The 19,968-nt window shown below is 31.4% G+C and overlaps 2 protein-coding genes across 7 annotated transcripts in view; both read left to right on the forward strand.

Annotated features, from left to right (window-relative positions):
* Window positions 1-3,625, forward strand: part of LOC139501643 (ubiquitin conjugation factor E4 B-like) — a 42,238-nt gene extending 38,613 nt beyond the window's left edge. For all 6 annotated transcript variants that reach the window (XM_071290775.1, XM_071290776.1, XM_071290777.1 and 3 more), the window contains 3 exons: window positions 66-240; window positions 686-832; window positions 1,136-3,625. The gene's annotated coding sequence lies outside the window, so the exon portion shown is untranslated. The remainder of the gene's footprint in view (window positions 1-65; window positions 241-685; window positions 833-1,135) is intronic.
* Window positions 108-16,665, forward strand: LOC139500523 (lectin BRA-3-like). Its single transcript, XM_071289270.1, has 5 exons — window positions 108-240; window positions 686-832; window positions 1,136-1,186; window positions 12,452-12,622; window positions 16,430-16,665. The coding sequence occupies exons 1-5, from the start codon at window positions 108-110 to the stop codon at window positions 16,663-16,665; spliced, it is 738 nt and encodes a 245-aa protein (XP_071145371.1).
* The last annotated feature ends 3,303 nt before the right edge of the window (window positions 16,666-19,968 follow it).

Genomic DNA, 19,968 nt, shown 5'->3' on the forward strand with positions numbered 1-19,968 from the left:
CATTTTATAATGAGTGGATCTGCTTTGGTATAGATCTAACAAACTTGATATATTTTGTATTTTAGAGGTCCTATAAAAAGGAATTGTTTGATGATGCAATAGGTAGAATGAGACGAGCCAGGATTAAGACAGAACAAGAGATTGATAAATTCCGTAAACTGCAAGATAAAGTGGAAGAATTGGTCAGGGATAAAAACTTAGAAGAAACAGACTATGGGGAAATTCCTGAAGAATTCAAAGGTAATATTTTGTTAGTTGCATCTACTTTGGACATCAAGGCCTGATTGATGTAGTGTGTTTCTATACACATTATTTTTGCATTTCCCAGTCTGTTACTGTTTCTTGCATCACGAGAAGATGTGGTTTTAAGTTGTTTACCATGAATTAATTATTGCTGCAACATTTAACTTAGTTTACATGATTTACAAAACAAACAAATAAAACAAATCTTTACATCATGGGTTGAAATTTTAAAAATATATGGCTAATTAGATTTAAGATATTTCAAGTTATATAGATATACATTCAGTTTTGTTAGTAATAATTTTGTTACAAACATATATCAGATCAATATATATATTTTCAGATCCTTTTATAGTATCATCTGTATATATTTTCAGATCCTTTAATGGATACCTTATTAGATGACAGATAGATTTATTGTATCATCTTTATATATTTTCAGATCCTTTAATGGACACCTTACTAGATGACCCTGTGATATTACCTAGTGGAACAGTGATGGAAAAGTCCATTATAATGAGGCATTTATTAAACTCACAGACTGACCCATTCAATAGACAGCCCCTCACTGAGGATGAATTAAAACCAGGTATATATATACATAAATTACCCTTGACATTTAGAAAAGATCATTCCATCCAAATTGATTATAACCTGTGTGTTAACATTAGAGACTTTGAATTCACACTACTGAAAAGTTTAATAAGATCAAGTTTCAAAAAGGCCAAATCAAGTTAGAAGTTGAAGAGCATTAAGGTCCAAAAATTACAGCTTAGGTAATCTAATCCTGAGGTAGAAAATATTTATTTGAAGAACTGAATTTGTAATAGTAGAGAAAATGTAATATCTTAAGTGAACCTTAAATAACAGTTATATATATGTTTGTTTATAGCTACAGATCTCAAGAAGAAAATTCAACAATGGAAGATTGAGAAAAGGAAACGTTAGAATGAATGGAATGTTTGTAATGAATGAATCGTCATGGATGAATCGTCATGGATGTTTGTCAGAAAAACATTTGTCCATGTATCTGTGAAATATATGGACTATCTCAAAGATTATACTTTTAGTCATAATTTACAGCTGTATGTACCATCTCAAAGATGGTTCTTGACTAAAATAAATCATTTATTTTATAAATGTGGATGGATTTTTATGACAGATCAATTTTTCTGATTTGTAAAAACAATGAGTGTTTAAAACCATAATATTGTAGCTGCAAGTTGGAGTTACTTTTTATCATAAGATGTCAAAATATTTATCTTGGTAGCATTTATTTTACTGAAAAAAAAAATTATTTCACATTTGAATTGTCATAATAAGAAAATAGTTCAAAATTGTTAATCCGAATCTAATTATTTCTGAAATGTTTGTCTTAATATAAAGTGTTAGAAGAAGAATATACAACCATGTGTAAGGGGCTACAGGAACAGTGAATGTTAATAGAACAATAGATTTCTGGATGGTTTTATGTTATTCAGTTATTCAAAGATGACATTAAATCACTGATATGCCACTTCAAATGTTATCAAGATGTTTGTACTTTGAGATAGTCTTAGATGGGATTTATTTTATGAGCCCTTTGACCTTTGCTCTTGATGTCAAATATAGTTTCAATCAGATTGAAGTACAGATTTTATGTCCATGCTCCATTAACAAGGATTTAAAAAAATCACAGTTCTACTTTCTGTTTAATATACACCTTCAGAAATTTCATTGGTTGATGTAATAATAACCAGAACAGAAAGTAGAAAGGAGTGTTGTGAGATCCTTGTTAGCTTAACATGGACATAAGATCTGTATTCTAATCAGAAAGATGATGTTTTGAATGTTCCTTCACATGTAAATGTTATGTATTTATTTAAGAGAACATTGGAGCTATAAAATAGCTATTGTTCGCATTAAGCTCTTAGTTTGTTCCCTTTTCTTTGACTCCTTATGGGTGTCAATGTGCAATCTGGTTTGTAGCTGTTTAGCTGTGTTATTAATAAGATATGAATCATTCAAAAGATTTTTTGTGCAAATAAGAATTAAAAACATGTTTTTCCTTGGATTCGGGCATTTGTAGATTTCCAAGTAAACAATTTAATACCTCTTTCCTTTTGTTTAATTAACCTGGCAACACTGAGGCTGTGAGTTCAAACCATGCTCTTGGCAATGTGTGAAATGTCTCAAAAGTCCTGGTATCTATGATGAGTTTATTTATTGACTAGGAGCCAGTGAGTTGAATAGAAATACCTAAATGTTTTTCATTAAAATATCTGTTTAAAAGATAAGAATTTCTTATTTAAGAATGTACTTATCAAATGTATAAATAATTATGTCTTGGATTATTCACATTGGGCATACAACAATTGTTTTGTCATGGCCTGTTTTCATATGGGACAAGAATATAAAGCGAATCCAATATTGGATTGTTCTCAATTTATAAAGAGTGATACTTTTAGACATTTCTTTAACTAATTATTCTCATTTGAGATCAAGAAGGATCTGCATTTTCCGATAAGAAAATCTTAAGAGCACAATAATTATAGATAAGAAATACATTATGATCATTTCTATTTTGCTGTTTTGTGATACAAACTTAAAGGAGTGTTTACAAAGGCATTTTAATGTATATGAATGAATGTGGAATAGATTTGTGTGAATATGTGTGTTAATATGCTCAGTTTTGGTTTCCTTTTTCTTTATTGCATAGAAATTGTATAAGTTTGATACTATATATATTTACATCTGGTCAATTTGTCTGTTATTAAAAACAAATATACAGGAGTGATAGAAAATAATGATAACTATTCTGCCATTGTTTTCACGTTATAACATTAATCAGTGCACAAAATCACTTGTTGATCAAGTGGCATTGATGGCATTAAGTCCAATACTACAAGCTAGGGAAAATCATTTTTGGCTCTGAATCTAGTTGCAAACTTTATTACTATCGTTTTGATCAAATGAAAAATATGGCACAAAAGTATATTTTGAATTGGATTGCTCAATCAAAAAGCTATCAATTAACAGGGCAATTTACTCTGAAAGTCTTTTTGGATTGATAGAAATATTTACATATGATCTACATTGAATGTTTGGCGGTTTTAAAATATAATATATTTGTTCTCAATGAAACTGGAAAAAAACATATTTTCACCATCACTTAAGTTGCTTGTTAAGTTTCAACCAGAAATGACAGGAATGGTGCATAGACTGTCTGTCCTCTTCAAGCAATAAAGTAATGAAAGCAAAAATGGTTCTCCAGTAATAATTTACAGAATTTCAAGTCTCTTTAATTAGATGTGTAGACATCTTTGTGATTTACCTACATTGTATGATATAAAACTATGTACCAGCAACAGTGATGTATGACCTAATAAAATTTTACAGTTTCTTCGAATTCAATTATTTTTACTTTTTTCCTGTTTTTTTTTTTTTTTTTTTTAACTTTGTTTTATTAACTGTCATGTGAAAACATGATTGAAGCTTGACATATTGATCTAAAAAGTCAAATAACAAAAGTCAAAAATACAGAACTGGTATGAAAAAATTCAGAATGAAAAGTCCTTTATCAAATGGAAAATCTACAGCTCAAACACATCAAACCAATGGATATCAACTGTGATAATACTGACTTGGTACAGGCATATTCTTATGCAGAAAATGGTGTAATAAACCTGGTATTATAGTTCACTTAACATCTCATTTGTATGACAGTTAAATAATATTGCATTATACTGACAACGAAAATCATCTTTTATAACGATTAAATCAAAATTATACATGAAGACTACAATGTCACAATAAATAGAACCGTAAAATCCATGTTTGATATCTGATTAATTTTGGCTTGTACGTATCATAAAAGTCAATAGATAAAGGCAATAGTAGTATACAACTGTTCAAAAGTCATAAATCCATTTAGGGAAAACAAAACTAGGTTACAAACTAAAACCGAGGGAAACACTTCAAATATTAGAAATAGACAACCAAACAACAGAAATACGGAAGTGCTATAATGCAACAAACATAGACACAAACTATTAAATAACCACTGCCACATTCCTGACCTTGTACAGGACATTTTTTAAGAAAAAATAAGAAATTTGTATATTCGATTCCCATTGTTAAAGAAAAGCCTCTGTTTAATAAGATAGCAAAGTCGATCTTTTAATAGAGCATGGGGAATAGTAGTGTAAAGCTTAAGAAAAACATGGTCTTAATATTGCTGCAAAATTGCAAAGATTGTGATCTAATATTTAGAATTTTTGAGAATTTTAACATCTGATTTACAATACTGGTAGAAAAGAGGGCCGAAAGATATCAGAGGGACAGTCAAACTCATAGACAAGCCCATGGCTAAAAATGAAAAGACAAACAGACAATAATAATACAGGAGACTAAATATAGAAAACTAAAGACTAAGCAACACGAATTTTTATCTAATTAAAATATTTTTGAGGTCCATTTTTACTGTAGAAGGATTATAATCCTGGTACCTTTATTAATTTTTTACACCACTTGTGGACATTTCGTGCCCGCGAATAACACTGTCATTATCCGAATAACACATGTAATGACCGAATAACACTTGAAATTTTAATATTAGCACATATTTGTGACTTATAAACATTGATTATTAAATAATAATATATTATCGATGTATTTTATAACTTAAAAATTCGTAAGGGTTCCACGGAACCCAGTGTCTCGCCTACTTTTGCTGTTAATCGCAGACTCAACAAAAATGAGGAAAAACATCAATAAAAATTTCCCTCTCGATACTGTCTTTTGATTGAAAGAAACTTCCAAGTTTGCTAAAAAAAAATCCAGGATAGTTTATGAATCTAATAAATGTTTTATAGACTTTAACTGCAGACTGTATGTAATGTTAACTGGAAGAAAAACTAAGTCCATTTATAAGTAAAATACGGAAAAAGTGATTTTTTTTTTACAAAATTTACTTCTGAATAATATCTTATGATCAGAAACAAGCTTTTGTCTAAGTTTGGTAGTAATCCAGGATAGTTTAAGAACATTAAAAAAAATTTAAAAACTTAAACCACAGAGTGAATGTTTTGTTTCTGGCAAAAAAACTAAGTCCATTAATAAGTAAAATACGGAAAAGTGGAAATTTATTTTTACAAAATTTTCTTCTTGATACTATCTTATGATCATAAACAAGCTTCTGTCCAAGTTTAGTACAAATCAAGGGTAGTTTATGAAAGTTATTAAAATATTAAAAACTTTAACCACAGAGTGAATGTAATTTTTCCTAGCAGAAAAACTAAGTCCATTTATAAGTAAAATACGGAAAAAATGGAATTTTATTTTTACAAAATTTACTTCTGGATACTTTCTTATGATCATAAACAAGCTTCTGTCCAAGTTTGGTAGAAATTCAGTATAGTTTAAGAAAGTTATTTAATAAACTATCTGCTTTCTGCAAATCATTTGTAAGTTATAAAATACATCGATAATATGTTATTATTTAATAATCAATGTTTAAAAGTCACAAATATGTGCTAATATTAAAATTTCAAGTGTTATTCGGTCATTACATGTGTTATTCGGATAATGACAGTGTTATTCGGTCATTCGAGGTACCGAGTAGTCAGCACTTCGGTGTAGAGATGAATATCAATTATAGTAATTTTTAAAAATTTACTCCTAGCAAAAGTAAGAATTATTCGAAATACTAAGAATTTTCTTATCCCAGGCATAGCTACCTTACCCGTATTTGCCACAACTTTTTGGAAATTTTAGGTCCTCAATGCTTAACGACTTTGTACTTGTTTTGGCCTTCTAACTATTATGATCTGAACGTCACTGATGAGTATGACGACAAACCGCGCGTCTGGCGTATTAAATTATAAGTCTGGTTCCTTTGATTACTTTTTCAAGAATAGGAGGAATACTAGTTGTGCTGTATATTCCAAGTTCTGTCGTGAGACATTGAAAACAATGGATTTTACACACGAAAACAATATTATCAGATGCTTAATCTGCTTGATTAACGACATATTTGTCATGCAAAGAGGATAATGCATCCACAATCTCCATTTTAAATTTCTTGTATAGGTTAGAAACCCTTGTGCTCATAGTACATAGTAGTTTATTAATACGCTTCTGAATGCATGATCGAATAGCTTTGGTCCATTCAGACAAAGAGTCTAGTTCTGGTTAGTCCAGTTCGCGCTTTACTCATTTTACAGCATATTCCGCATACACACAAAGGAATACGCATACACATTCGGGTAAAAATTTAGATAAAGTCTAAGTAAATGATCATATAGAAATTAACTCACAAACTGTAGAATACATGTCCTCATTATTTTGTATGAATAAGAAGTTTTCCTTCTCTTTCAACTGGATCTTACTTTATTAGATATGATACCGAAACTTGTTTTCTCAAATCGTGGTTGTTGTCTCATTTAATTTATAAATGTAATCTATTTTTCGACTTAATATTTCCCCTCATTGACCACAGGAGTCTTAAGTTTTCTTTTGTTGTGTCTTTTGTACTTTATTTGTCCCTTTCTCTATTTATTTTTTAGCCATGGCGTTGTCCGTTTATTTTCGTTTTATGAGTTTGACTGTCCCTCTGGTATCTTTCGCCCTTCTTATACACCACATTATTTTTTCTTTCCGTATATATTTTTATTTGTAGTCACCAGTGTCATATGCAGACATTCTCCTTATCAAATTCATTCACCCCGAAAATTCAAGTCGCTTTGAATTATATACTGAAATCGTGTAACAACTTGTTTAATGTAAAATGACAAAATCAAAAATAAGGAGTTAGAGGTAACGTAGTCTGCATTTTTATATAAGGATTAGGTTTCATATTCGCCAGGTTTAAGAAATTATAAATCGAATGATTATGACGTATCTACTTGAAAATAGATTTATTACGATTTTGAGACTTATAACTTTGTCGCTCCATGTCTGGATCGCATCAAACTAATGAAAAACTACTTGCATCCTTGTAAGAATCATATCAACAACTCATAGTTGATAGTCCATTTTATTGAAACATGACATTATATGATGTCTTAGATTTAACAAAAATGATTAATTACCCATTAAAAGAAATTTGATTGATGGGTTTCAAACAATAAGTAAAAGTTATCATTTCCCTTTTTAACCATTTTAAGGATAATATTAGTAATATCAGACAACAATTGTTACTGGTTACAGATATTCAATTTCGTATGTCAACACTTCATATACAACGGATGTTGCATTGTGCAAAACCATTAACAATCAATCACAGTAATCAAATGTGTTTCATAGCCTATATTTTAAATAATGAACTTTGGTCTCTTAATGCTGAAAGTATTTGTCGTGTTGGTTTGGAATGTATCAGTGCTATGTGCTTGACGACAGACAATATCTGATAGCAGGATTGAAAGTAAACATTAAATATAGAAAGGAATACGCATTAGTGTAAAACATAACTGTTCTTTTCAATTGATTTACAAAAAAGTCAACATTTGAGAATATTTTATCATATCAAGAAAGGTTTTCAAACATGTTAAATCGAAGTACTATTGTCTTTTAAAAAGATTAAACGCATTAAAAGACAAAAACTTTGATCGTCACTATGTAGGCCAAAAGAGATGAACACTTGATATATTTGTATTGTTTTGTATAAATATACTGATTATCTTTCAAGCACATTCATAATGTTTGTAGTCTTCTTCCACCACCTAACAAGCCTTAAAAACAGAAGATATTTCTTCAATCTCTAGCTGTTCTTGTTCTACCATCGGAACAAATATTTGTGGAAATAATATTGTAAAGGAAAACAAGACATGATAGTTGCAGGATTTGTAGTTCTACTGATGTGGAATTTAATTGGTATGTATTATACAATAGAATTATATTTATAAAATAGTTAATGTTTACCAGGAACATCACAATTTAAAAAAAAAATACAAGACACTTCACATTTACACTGTATCTATAATACTAAAATTACGAGGTCCAATTTGTCAGCCGTCATCACGTAAAAACGACGAATCAAAGAATTCAACTTTATATACAACTAATATAAGAAAGTAAAACTCACAAGCACGGATATGAAGGACAATTTTGATAACTGATTGAAATACTATGTACTTTATTATCGAGACGGGATATCACGTTGTTAAATAAAGCGTAGACGTCAAAATTTTCTTGAATTCAATTTCAATGCAAATATAGTATCATCATTTGAATGAACATCGTAAATACCTGTACCAAGTCAGGAATATGACAGGTGTTATCCACTTGTTTCATTGTTTGAACTTTGAATTTTGCCAATTGATAGATTTTCAGTTTTGAATTTCTTTAGAGTTCGGTATTTTTGTTGTTTACAGTTTTATATTTCAATCCGTAGAATTCAAAATTTACAAAAAGTACATGATTGATCATACAATGAAAACCAGTCCAGGAAAAAAATGGATGTTCATTCTTTGCCTCACATTAATCAGTACCATTCATTTAGATCATATCTATCTAGGCATCTATCAGAATGTTAGGGAAAATGTTGAATAGTATAAGTGCTTCAAATGTTTGCATTAAAGTTGATATTTAACATTGTCTTTTTCAAACACAAAAAACTTAATGCTAGAATAACTTTTTCAGCATGCATTCAAGATATGAGATTCAAAGAACTGTATCCATCCACACGCATGCGTTTCTCAGACACAACATTTTATCTTTTCCAACAGCCATCAACTGCTTTAGAGGAATGTACAGTAATTTGTGCACAAAACCCTACTTGTAGAACTGTTTTTATTTACCAGGACGTTTGTTTCGGAATATCCACGTTGACGCCAGATTCAAGCATGCGTTCAAAAGTACGGGCATTTGTTAAGCAACCAAGTGACGGTATGTAATGTTTAAGAGGGTGTCCATGGAAAAACCAGGCAGTGGATGGCACATGACATATTTTTGTTTTTAGATTATTTTCATCTATTTCATATCACAAATTCATTCTTTCTCAAAGTTAAATTTTGTTTTTTTATTAACTGCAACAAATAAAGAGAAAAAACAATACATAGAGAGCACTGAAAATTCATTGAAAAGGGGAGATTACTCTTTCCTGAGCCATCCACTGTTGATTCAAAAATATCTTTGACATATATATCCTTTGTATGATATAAACATTTCATTGGAACCAAAAATTAAGTTGGAAAAATTTTTTGTTGTGCCACCCATATCATAGGATTTGCCTGATATTTACTTGGACAGCCTCTTAAATGATATCCATATCATAGGCAACAAAGAAGTTGGCCGATTTCCAAGACAATAGAACATGTATGAAGAAATAGTTTAGATTGGAAAAATTAATGAAAGAGCTTTACAAAAGTCTTATAGACGGCACAGTTTACAAAAGATACATAGTATACATGGTATAGACTATGTGACAAAACAGACAAGTAAACCAATAAAACAATAATACAATTAGTTGAATAAAGCAAAAGAAAAAGAAAAAAACGATAAAGTATGGCTGATTACTTCTACGTCATTTGATCTCTGTTAAAAAGTTGTTTTGTCGGCAATTTGAAAATAGTAAATATTTTGAAAAACATATATGAACAAGCAGCACAAATTTGTTCTTATCCCGTTGCCAAATTAGCTCTACCTCCTTGCGTAGTGTATGCAATGTACTTAGTTTTTGTTTGATTTCTTGCTGTATATCTCCTCATGGATGTATTAAATTTGAACATGGGTAGACTTCTGTTGCCGAGATTTTATCAGACGGATATTATATAAATATAGGAAGATGTGGTATGAGTGCCAATGAGACAAATCTACATTCAAGACACAATTTATTAAATGTAAACCATTATAGGTCAAGGTACGTTCTTCAACACGGACCCTTGACTCACCCCAAACAGCAAGCTTTATAGGGCACCAAAACAATTACTAGTGTAAAACCATTTAAACGGGAAAACCAACCGTCTAATCTATAAAAAAAAAACGAGGAACGAGAAATACTTACGAATCTCATATAAACAGACGACAACCACTGAACACCATATTGGTTAACATAACCTTAACCTCATTTTCTTGAATCATTTTCAGTTTTATATGTGATTAGTAAAAAAGTCGAGACATTTCAGCTTGGACACTCTTGTTTCTATGTTTACTGTTTTTGGCTCACCAATCAAATCCTATTTCCCGTCTGGTCAAAACAAATCCTCGGAGTTCAGTATTTTTGTGATCTTACTTTTTTAATGATACCAGTTTTAAAAGATCTATCTAAAGGGTAAAATAACAGAAGTACCGACCTCAGAGGAAAATTCAAAACTGAAAGTCAAATGACAAAATCAACAGCGCCAACACATCAAACGAATGGATAACAACAGTCATATTCCTAACTTGGTACAGGCCTTTTCTTATGTTGAAAATGGTAGATAAAACCTTATTTAATAGCTAGCTTAACCTCTCACTTATATGACAGTCGCAATGCTGTGTTATAATCCCGATCACTATTGAAAAAACAAATTTGTAACAAAGAAACACAAATATGTAACAAAGAAACACAAAAAGGCTCCGTGTTGAAGGCCGAACCTTGGCCTATATTGGTTTACTTTTATAAATTTTTATTTGGATGGAGAGTTGTCTTATTGGCACTCATTACACATCTTCCTATATCCATGTAGACAAATCACATTAGCAATAATGAAAGGTGAGAATACAAAAAAAATCCATATCATAATAGCACAATGACGGGATGTATAGGTGCATAGCCATGTCATATGTTACAAAGAAACACGAAAAGGCATTAAGTGAAAGCAAAGTATGATTCCTTCCAAACGCCACTATATATATATAAACGTCATATATATATCACTTCATGCAATAAATTAAACCAAATACAATCTATCAGTCGCTTAAATGATGCAGGTGAATTTTTTCTGCCAAATTTGCCAACTCATGATAACAGATTTCCCAGATACTGTTAAGTCTGTTTCATATCTTGACTTACATCTAGAAATTGAGTTCATCTTCTCTATTATGAAATTACCTTTTCTGTGTAGCAACATTCCAGTAGTGATATGATATTGATGAGCTTGCGTTTCTGGTCATGATGTTCTTACGATAGGGTTGCTGCTGTGTAAAACCAAGGACTCCTAGTATGTAAAACCGTTCTTTGGAAAATTTAACAGACGACAACACGAGTTTGTTGGCAGTTATAGAATATTTCACAGATGACGGTGGAAATTTTCTAATTTTTATTACCACAATCCCATTCCCTTTTTCTTCTAAGTGACTGATTTGATTGTTCATCGAGTTTTGCTATCAAATAGAGGCGAAAGATAAAAATGAGAATAAAAACTCGAAAATAAATGACAACAACATTGAATAACAAGAAAGAAACCAAAAGATAAATAACTGTATACAAAACATAGAAAACTAAAGACTGAAAGACTGAGCAACACGAAGCCAACCAAAAACCGTGAGTGATCTCAAGTAACACGACTTGTGCCACAGAGTCACCTTTTCGGTGTTATTGATATCATCATGGATTTTTGAAGGGGTTCCTGTTTCCAGTCTTCAGTTTTCTGTGTTGTGTTTGCTGGTTTTTTGTTGCTTTTCTTTCATTTGTGCCATGATTGTTTTCAGTTTGGCTTCGACTAATGAATTTCTCATTAATATCTTCCACTTTTCTATTCTATAGAGCTTTAAAACAGATATACTTGTCAGTGTCCTTTACACAAATCGAACTAACGAGCGAATATTCTGAGGATGACTTTATATGTGTGATGGTTGTTACTGATTATTTTATATGTACCCTCAGAATGTGATGGCTTGAAAGAGGGACGAAAGATACCAGAGGGAGAGTCAAACTCATAAATCGAAAACAAACTGACAACGCCAAGGCTAAAAATAAAAAAGACAAACATACAAATTAGACCGTTGGTTTTCCCGTTTGAATGGTTTTACACTAGTAGTTTTGGGGCCCTTTATAGCTTGTTGTTCGGTCTGAGCCAAGGCTCCGTGTTGAAGGCCGTACATTGACCTATTATGGTTCACTTTTTCAAATTGTTATTTGGATGGAGAGTTGTCTCGTTGGCATTCACACAACATCTTCCTATATCTATAAACAATCGTACACATGACACTATATAGAAAAATAAAGAATAAACAACACGAACCCCACCTATTAAGATAGGCTATGTATGACGATTAATACTGATGATTATTGTATTCTTATCCTCAGAATGTGATGGCAGAGACTTCGTTTATTATGACGGGCTATGTGTGATGGCTAGTACTGTTAAACTGAACTGGTATGAAGCACGAGTATATTGTGAAAACCTAGATGGTCACTTACTGGTCCTGGATTCCCAACAAAAACTGAACACCACAAAGGAGTTACTACAAACCTACTGTATGTTATGACAACCCTAATGCTCATTAGATTCAGTCAATATAAACCCAAAAGAGTTAAAATTTTATATTATCCTTATCAGACCAAATTCAATTTTGCTAGTTGTTATTGCGAATTACGCAGCAAAACGAAAAACATATGTATGTCTTTCTCTCATGACAATAATCTGCCAGTAGATTAATTTAAGGTAAAAGTAGTTTATCGATTTTCAAATCTCACAAATTCATTTAGAAAAGATACAAATCATGGTTAAAAACAAAAACTGAAAAATTGCACGAACTCCTAAAGGTAAGCGTCACCTGATATGCATTATGGTCTGGATATGTTTTTGCAATCAGTGTGGTTCTTCCCAAAGTAAGATTTGTCATTTCTTTAAACAATGAATTGATATTTTAGATTTCAATTTTTGAACATCTCTGATTGAGAGTTTAGGGATATAATTTTCAGTATCCACATGTGATTGACACATTGATTGAGTAACTCGGTCACAATATTTTGAAGGCCGTATTCTGCTTTAGAGAGAATAGAATTAAGGAATTTATTAAGATGTTCCGCTGAACATCTAGACGACCCGATTATTTAATCGAACTTGTGAAAGTTTGGCACACAGTTTAAAACAGGAGATTTTCGTCGTCCTTTTGTACATGTTGTATGTCAACACCAAAGAAGAAAATGTCCGATTTTTTTGATTTTCAGAAGTTTCATCTTTCGTGAATAATTCAAGGGTATATGTATAGGATTCCCAGTTTTGCTGTTTAAAAAAGACTTTTCAATAATTATTTTTGAGTATAAAACAATATTGTCTGCTGGAGCAAAATCACGTGTGTTGTGATAAGACCTGAAAGCAAGCCATAAGATCGGCCTTCTGAAACGGTTACACACCCTTTGTTATCATTGTACATCGTATTATTGAATGCATTACCGAACAGCTCTGATCCATTTACTAGGTAAACCATTTTTTGAATAGTCCTCATCTGCATCCATCAAAATCCTAAAATTCTTATAATTATAAATTTTGCTATATGCACAGGTTTGTATGTGCACCTGGGGTAAATGTTGTTGTGTACACACAGCCATTGTAGCCAAAGGATCCATTTGACCCTTAAAAGCGTTCTTTGCTTAAACGGGACAAATATCGAAAAGATCAAGAGTGTTTAACGGGGGAGATAATATTTTTACACTAAATTTCCATCTGTGTGACTCATACAAAAGTATACATTATTGTTGATATGTCTAATTAATACTCCCTCACTCTACTAAAAAAACAAAGATAACAAAAATACTCATCTCCGAGGCAAATTAAACTGGAGGTTCTAAAGATCATGTGTTGCTTACCTTGTTCTCGTGCATATTTAACAAAGGACAATAGTCTTACTTACAAAAATCTATATTTTGTGTATCTTGTATCAGTGATTTTTCAGTCTGTTTAGTTTCTTTTCCTTATTTAATAATAGATCTTACCTTGCTGAATATTTTTTATGATTTACAGTGTTAATTATCTGTAATAATTTAAATCATATAAGGCATAATAGAAAAAAAGAATGTTTCTCTCTAAATGTCATAGTTTGCATGATAATAGGCAAAAATGAAAAACGTGGGAAATGAATATCATAAGAATTTGTCTAATAGTTTTGAGGTAAATGAACAATGGGAAGAGCTCATTATTCTGAACAATATCTGCATCTTTAAGATTTCTCTATTTATAACAGTTAAACAATAAAAGACAAAACTTGCAATTTACCCTTATGTTCAATTTTAAGCAATGTCAGCCATGTTGGTTGATAAGCAGGGTCATCTGACACATTTTTTTAAAACTTAATACCCTATTGATGATTGTGTTCAAGTTTAATTAAATTTGCATCAGTAGTTTCAGAGGAAAAACAGTTTGGAAATGAATATCATAAGAATGAACAATATCTGCATCTTTAAGATTTCTCTATTTATAACAGTTAAACAATAAAAGACAAAACTTGCAATTTACCCTTATGTTCAATTTTAAGCAATGTCAGCCATGTTGGTTGATAAGCAGGGTCATCTGACACATTTTTTAAAAACTTAATACCCTATTGATGATTGTGTTCAAGTTTAATTAAATTTGCATCAGTAGTTTCAGAGGAAAAACAGTTTGTAAAAGATTACGAAAAATTTACAAAAAAATAAAAAAAATATTAGCTATGAAGGGCAATAACTGCTTAAGAGGTCAATTGATTATTTTGGTCATGGTGACTTATTTTTAGCCATGGCGGCCATATTAGGTAAAAGATATTTTTAAAACGAAATACCCTAAGGATGATTTAGTCAAAGTTTGGTTCATATTGGTCAAGTAGTTTTAGGGGAAAAGATTTTTGTAAAATTTTTCAAAAATTTATGAAATAATGCGAAAAACACACTATCAGGGCAATAACTCTTAAGGGGTCAATTGTTCATTTTTTGTCATGTTTGCCTTATTTGTAGATCTTACTTTACGGAACAATTTTGCTTTTTTACAGTTTATCTCTATCTATTATGATATTCAAGTTAAGGTAGATTGATGGTATACCGCCATCTTGGATTGTACAATCACAGTAAAAAATTGGTCAAGTTATTTGACTAAATCTGCAAATTTGGAGAAAGATTTGCAATTCAATGGTTAGACGGATTTTTCTCTATAAAGCAAACTTATTAATTAGTTGTATTAATGAAAATATTTTAACAAAAATCAATTTTTTGGGTTCTAAAATTATTTTTATCAAATAAACCATTGAAGGGGAGATAACTCTTTAAGTACAAAATTTACAGTGGGCTAATAGGGATTTTTTTATTTTTATTTGTAGCAAGAAAACAAGTTCGGTGCCACCATGTTTTCTTTTTATTTTCTTAAAACATATTACGAAACCTATCTTCTCACAATTTATTTCAAAATGCTATCTCATAGATATTTTTTATGCACACTAATGTGTTTTTTCATGAACAAACTAACCAAATTTTGGCAATTTTCAACAACTCATAGCTTGAAAAATAGCACGGTGACCCTTACTTTTTATCAAATTTTTGAAAAAAGCATTGTAAAATCTTTATTTTGGCAAATTATAAGAAAATTCTGTCTCAAAAATATATAATTATGATCTACCTTAATAACCAAAAACTGCAAAATTTCCTGAAACTTACCAATTCAGTGGCAGCCACTCAACAACGAGTTGTCTGATGCGTCTGAAAAAAATTGATGGAAGATAGATCTTGACCTGATGAACATGTTTACCCAATGTCAGATTTGCCCTAAATGCTTAAGTTTCTGAGATATAAGCAAAAAAAAAATACATTTCACCAGCATGTTCTAGTTTTAGCCATGGTGGCCATCCTGGTTGATGGACGGGGTCATCGGATACCTTTTTTTTAAATAAGATATCCTAAGGATGAATTAGGCTAATTTTGGTTTGATTTGGCCTTGTAGTTTCAGAGGAGAAGATTTTTGTAAAAGTTAACGGAGAACGGCTCACGACAACGGATAAAAAGCTCACTTGACCCTTTTGGAGCAGGTTGAGCTAGAAGGGGAAGTCCATAAAAACTGGCAAAATCACACGTGATCAATCAACAGAACAAGTGAAAAAAACAACTGCCATATTGAGAAGACATAATTTGACCTGCAAAATAATTAACATCCTTGATATGTTTTGGGGGGTATTAAAATAACGCTGATAACGACATGTAGGGTGAAATGTTGTTTTTTCCATTGGCAGTTTTTTCATAACTGTTCCTGAGGATCTTAATATTTTTTATGGAATTAAAAGGTTAAAATTATGTAAAACTGTTTACATTTTGATATTTTAGATCAATACTCTGAGTTGTATGTAGGAGCATCTGACGGATTAACAGAAGGCGAGTGGAAATGGGTTTCCGTGACAACGGCTTCAGATTTTTTCTATTGGCTTAAAGGACAGCCAAACAATGACGATACTCAATATCCCAACAAGACGGCAAACTGTGGAGCTGTTTATCCTAATGATGATCTGAAATTACAGGATGAATACTGTTACCAAGAGAAAAGATTTATTTGTGAAATGTAATCACTTAAACGACTATAATATAAAGAGATACCGGGTGATTTTCAATAAGATAACCCTCCGACAGAGTACAAATGACGTGGATTTAAGGAACTTTTATGAATAATTTTATCCCATATATAAATGTCTGCATTTTCTCCCTCTGTTGATTTCTCCTGTCGTGCACATCCTCGTGTTTTCATTCTAAAAATATGAACAAAAATACTGAACTCAAAAATACATTTTAAAAAGGGGGAATTCCATAGAACCTGACAAAACCAAATTTTAGCCTGGCATCCCGACCAAATCTCTTCTTTGCGTCGAGCAGTGAACCAGGGTTCCAGGCAAAATCAAATGCTTGGATATATCAAGCAATAAAACGAAAGGAAAACAACTGCTGCCTTTCTATTTTGGTACAGGATTTTTTTTTTTTTTAAATAAAGAGTTTTAAAACATGGTTTTATAGCTAGCTTACCCCACACACTTTTATAACAGTTGTTTATTGAGACAATCCCTTATGGGTATGCATTCACATATTTCCACGATTTTTTTTCATCTTGGTGATGTCTAAGGCTAAATCAAGCTCAAAATTTACCAATCTGCTTGTGTGTCAGTGTTCGATTAGACGTTAGAATCATTGGTAACTTAATTCATCTCGGATATTTTTTTCGAGGAGTTCTTGTAGGACAATTATTTTGTAGTGTTTTGTGCACGTGTTTGTCGCTTTTTTTATTAAGGACATCGAGTTGATTGTACATGCATTTTTCTTGTTTTTGTCCATTTGTAGTTTTCATATATAATTGTGTTTAAATCGTTGTAAAGTTGCTTCTGTTTATTGTAACTATATCAAACATGGTGTATGTGTAAACGAAAATAACTCTTTATAAATGGCCATCTCCTTATCTTATATCATACATAAAAGGATTTTTCATGGGCGTAAAGAGGATTTTGTCACAGAAGAAAATATGTAAATATGGTTTGCGTAATATTCAGTCGAAAAAAATCATGAATTTACCTGAAACATTTCTGTCGTGCCCGAAAAAAATCCTACTTATTAATATTTAAAATCAGATACGATAACTTTTCATTTCAATAGAAGACCCATTATGAGCAACATAAGTACCAAGGTCCATTATTATCAAATTTAACACTTATAATATAATCGAAAACAGTTCACTTTCGAATATAACACGAGTAAATAATATATCTATGAACCATAACGCTCAGTGTCCGTTGACAATGCACTGACTAGAAGTGTCATATCAGTTATGATGATTTTTTATGACGTAAGACTTAACTTCCCTAGTAGTTGATGCAGATGAACTGTTATATATTCATCTGAATACAGGAGTCGCCAAGTGCATGTGCTTCGATGACACCCAATATAATAACATATATATGAATAATTAAGCGCTTATAGTTATGAATAATACACAAATCTTCAACAAATGAATTACTTTGTCCTTCTAGTGACTGATTCACTTGGACAGGTATACTTAATAGTCGTCCAAATGTATTACCTAGTTCTCTTCGTGACTGATGCATATGGACAAATACACTAAATAGTCGTCCAAATGTATTACCTAGCTCTTCTCATGACTGATGCATCTTGACAAGTATACTAAATAGTCGCCCTAATGTATTACCTACCTCTTCTCATGACTGATGCATCTGGACAAGTAAACTAAATAGTCGCCCAAATGTTTCACCTAGTCCTTTTCGTGACTGTTGTATTTTGACAAGTATACTAAATAGTCATCCACATGTTTCGCCTAGTCCTTTCCGTGACTGATGCACCTGGACAGATTTACTAAATAGTTGTCCAAATGTATAATCTAGCTCTTCTCATGACTGATGCACCTGGACAAGTAAACTAAATAGTCGTCCAAATGTATTACCTAGCTCTTCTTGTGACTGATGCATCTGGACAAGTAACCTAAATAGTCGTCCAAATGTATTACCTAGCTCTTCTTGTGACTGATGCACCTGGACAGGTATACCAAATAGTCGCCTAAATGTTTCACCTAGCTCTCGTCGTGACTGATCGTCTTGACAGGTATACCATATAGTCGTCCAAATGTTTCTCATAGCTCTTCTCGTGACCGATGTACCTGGACATAGTCTTCCAAATATATTACCTTGTCCTTTCCGAGACTGATGTTCCTGTACATGTATACTTAGCAGTCGTCCAAATGTATCACTTAAAATCTAGTCCTTCTCGTGACTGATGCACCTTGACAGGTATGATAAATACTCGTCCAAATGCAAGTTTTGCTACGGGCTCAAAAGACATTCTAATATGTATTGTTAATGTTGGTCCATTATGTATTTGGATTTTTTTTAAACATACTTATGCAGCACAACTTGCTTGTCCAAATTCTAAGCGAAAAAGTAACACCAATTATTTAAAAATACAGGTTTGAATTATGAGGATTTGATTTATCTATTTTTAAGAAAGCATATAGTTCAAAGAAGATTTCATTATTTTCATTAACCAAATAAACTGATCCTTGTAATAGTTAGGTTATCTCAATATTCAGTGAAGTGAAATTCAGAAGAAAATGAAATGCATTATCCAATTTATAATTCAGAGCTAGAGCATCTGGAACTAGCTATATCGTCGAAGAATACCTTGATATCTGTCTTTTTCAATCTTAAGAGCGTTTGCTGATGCACACAATCTGATCAATTTGTTTTCTGAATATAACATCCTGTGAATTACAGTTACAAGCATGCTAATAATTTTCAGAGTCAAAGTCACTTTTGATCAGTTTATAAAAATACATCTGCTCGGGGGCCTCCCATTCTTGATCAAATAAAGTGTACATATAACTGTAATACTATTTATTGCAAATAGGTTTTATTAGTTTCCTTGTTGTTGCTTTTCAATTTTGGTAATACATTGACGATATCTTAACTTTTATGTAGACTTTTTAAAATAGACAAATACTTACTGACAATTCATGTGACATCAATTTGCTGCCCATGAAGCGTGTGTTGTTTGATTATTTTATCTTATACATTAAAAAAAATGTGCAATGTACTATATATATTTATATCATACGGTTTCTTCGATATTGTAGTGTAGATTAATATGTTAATTCATTCTTTATGAAAACTAATTTATTAAAGATTGAAATTAAAAGTAGTTCGTGTATTAATTTATCTGAATCTAAACGATACAATAAAGGCTTCTATTTTGGTTTTATTGTATTAGTTGTTGGGTTCGTCTCATAATTCATGAATAAAACATCGCCTTTTATTTATATTCATAGTAGACATTATTGGGCAGTGTTATTTAAAAAATATAAATCATCTCCAGGAATA

The sequence above is a fragment of the Mytilus edulis genome, chromosome 13 (assembly GCF_963676685.1).
Source record: "Mytilus edulis chromosome 13, xbMytEdul2.2, whole genome shotgun sequence".
In the NCBI taxonomy this organism is placed as follows: Eukaryota; Metazoa; Mollusca; class Bivalvia; order Mytilida; family Mytilidae; genus Mytilus; species Mytilus edulis.

What these genes read in the sequence shown, in the direction of transcription:
- LOC139500523 (XM_071289270.1), top strand. Translation starts at nt 108, where the DNA reads ATGAGACGAGCCAGGATTAAGACAGAACAAGAGATTGATAAATTCCGT. An exon ending in TGAGGATGAATTAAAACCAG is followed by an intron (nt 833 to 1,135) that starts GTATATATATAC and finishes GTTTGTTTATAG; the next exon opens with CTACAGATCTCAAGAAGAAA. An exon ending in GAAGATTGAGAAAAGGAAAC is followed by an intron (nt 1,187 to 12,451) that starts GTTAGAATGAAT and finishes TCTTATCCTCAG; the next exon opens with AATGTGATGGCAGAGACTTC.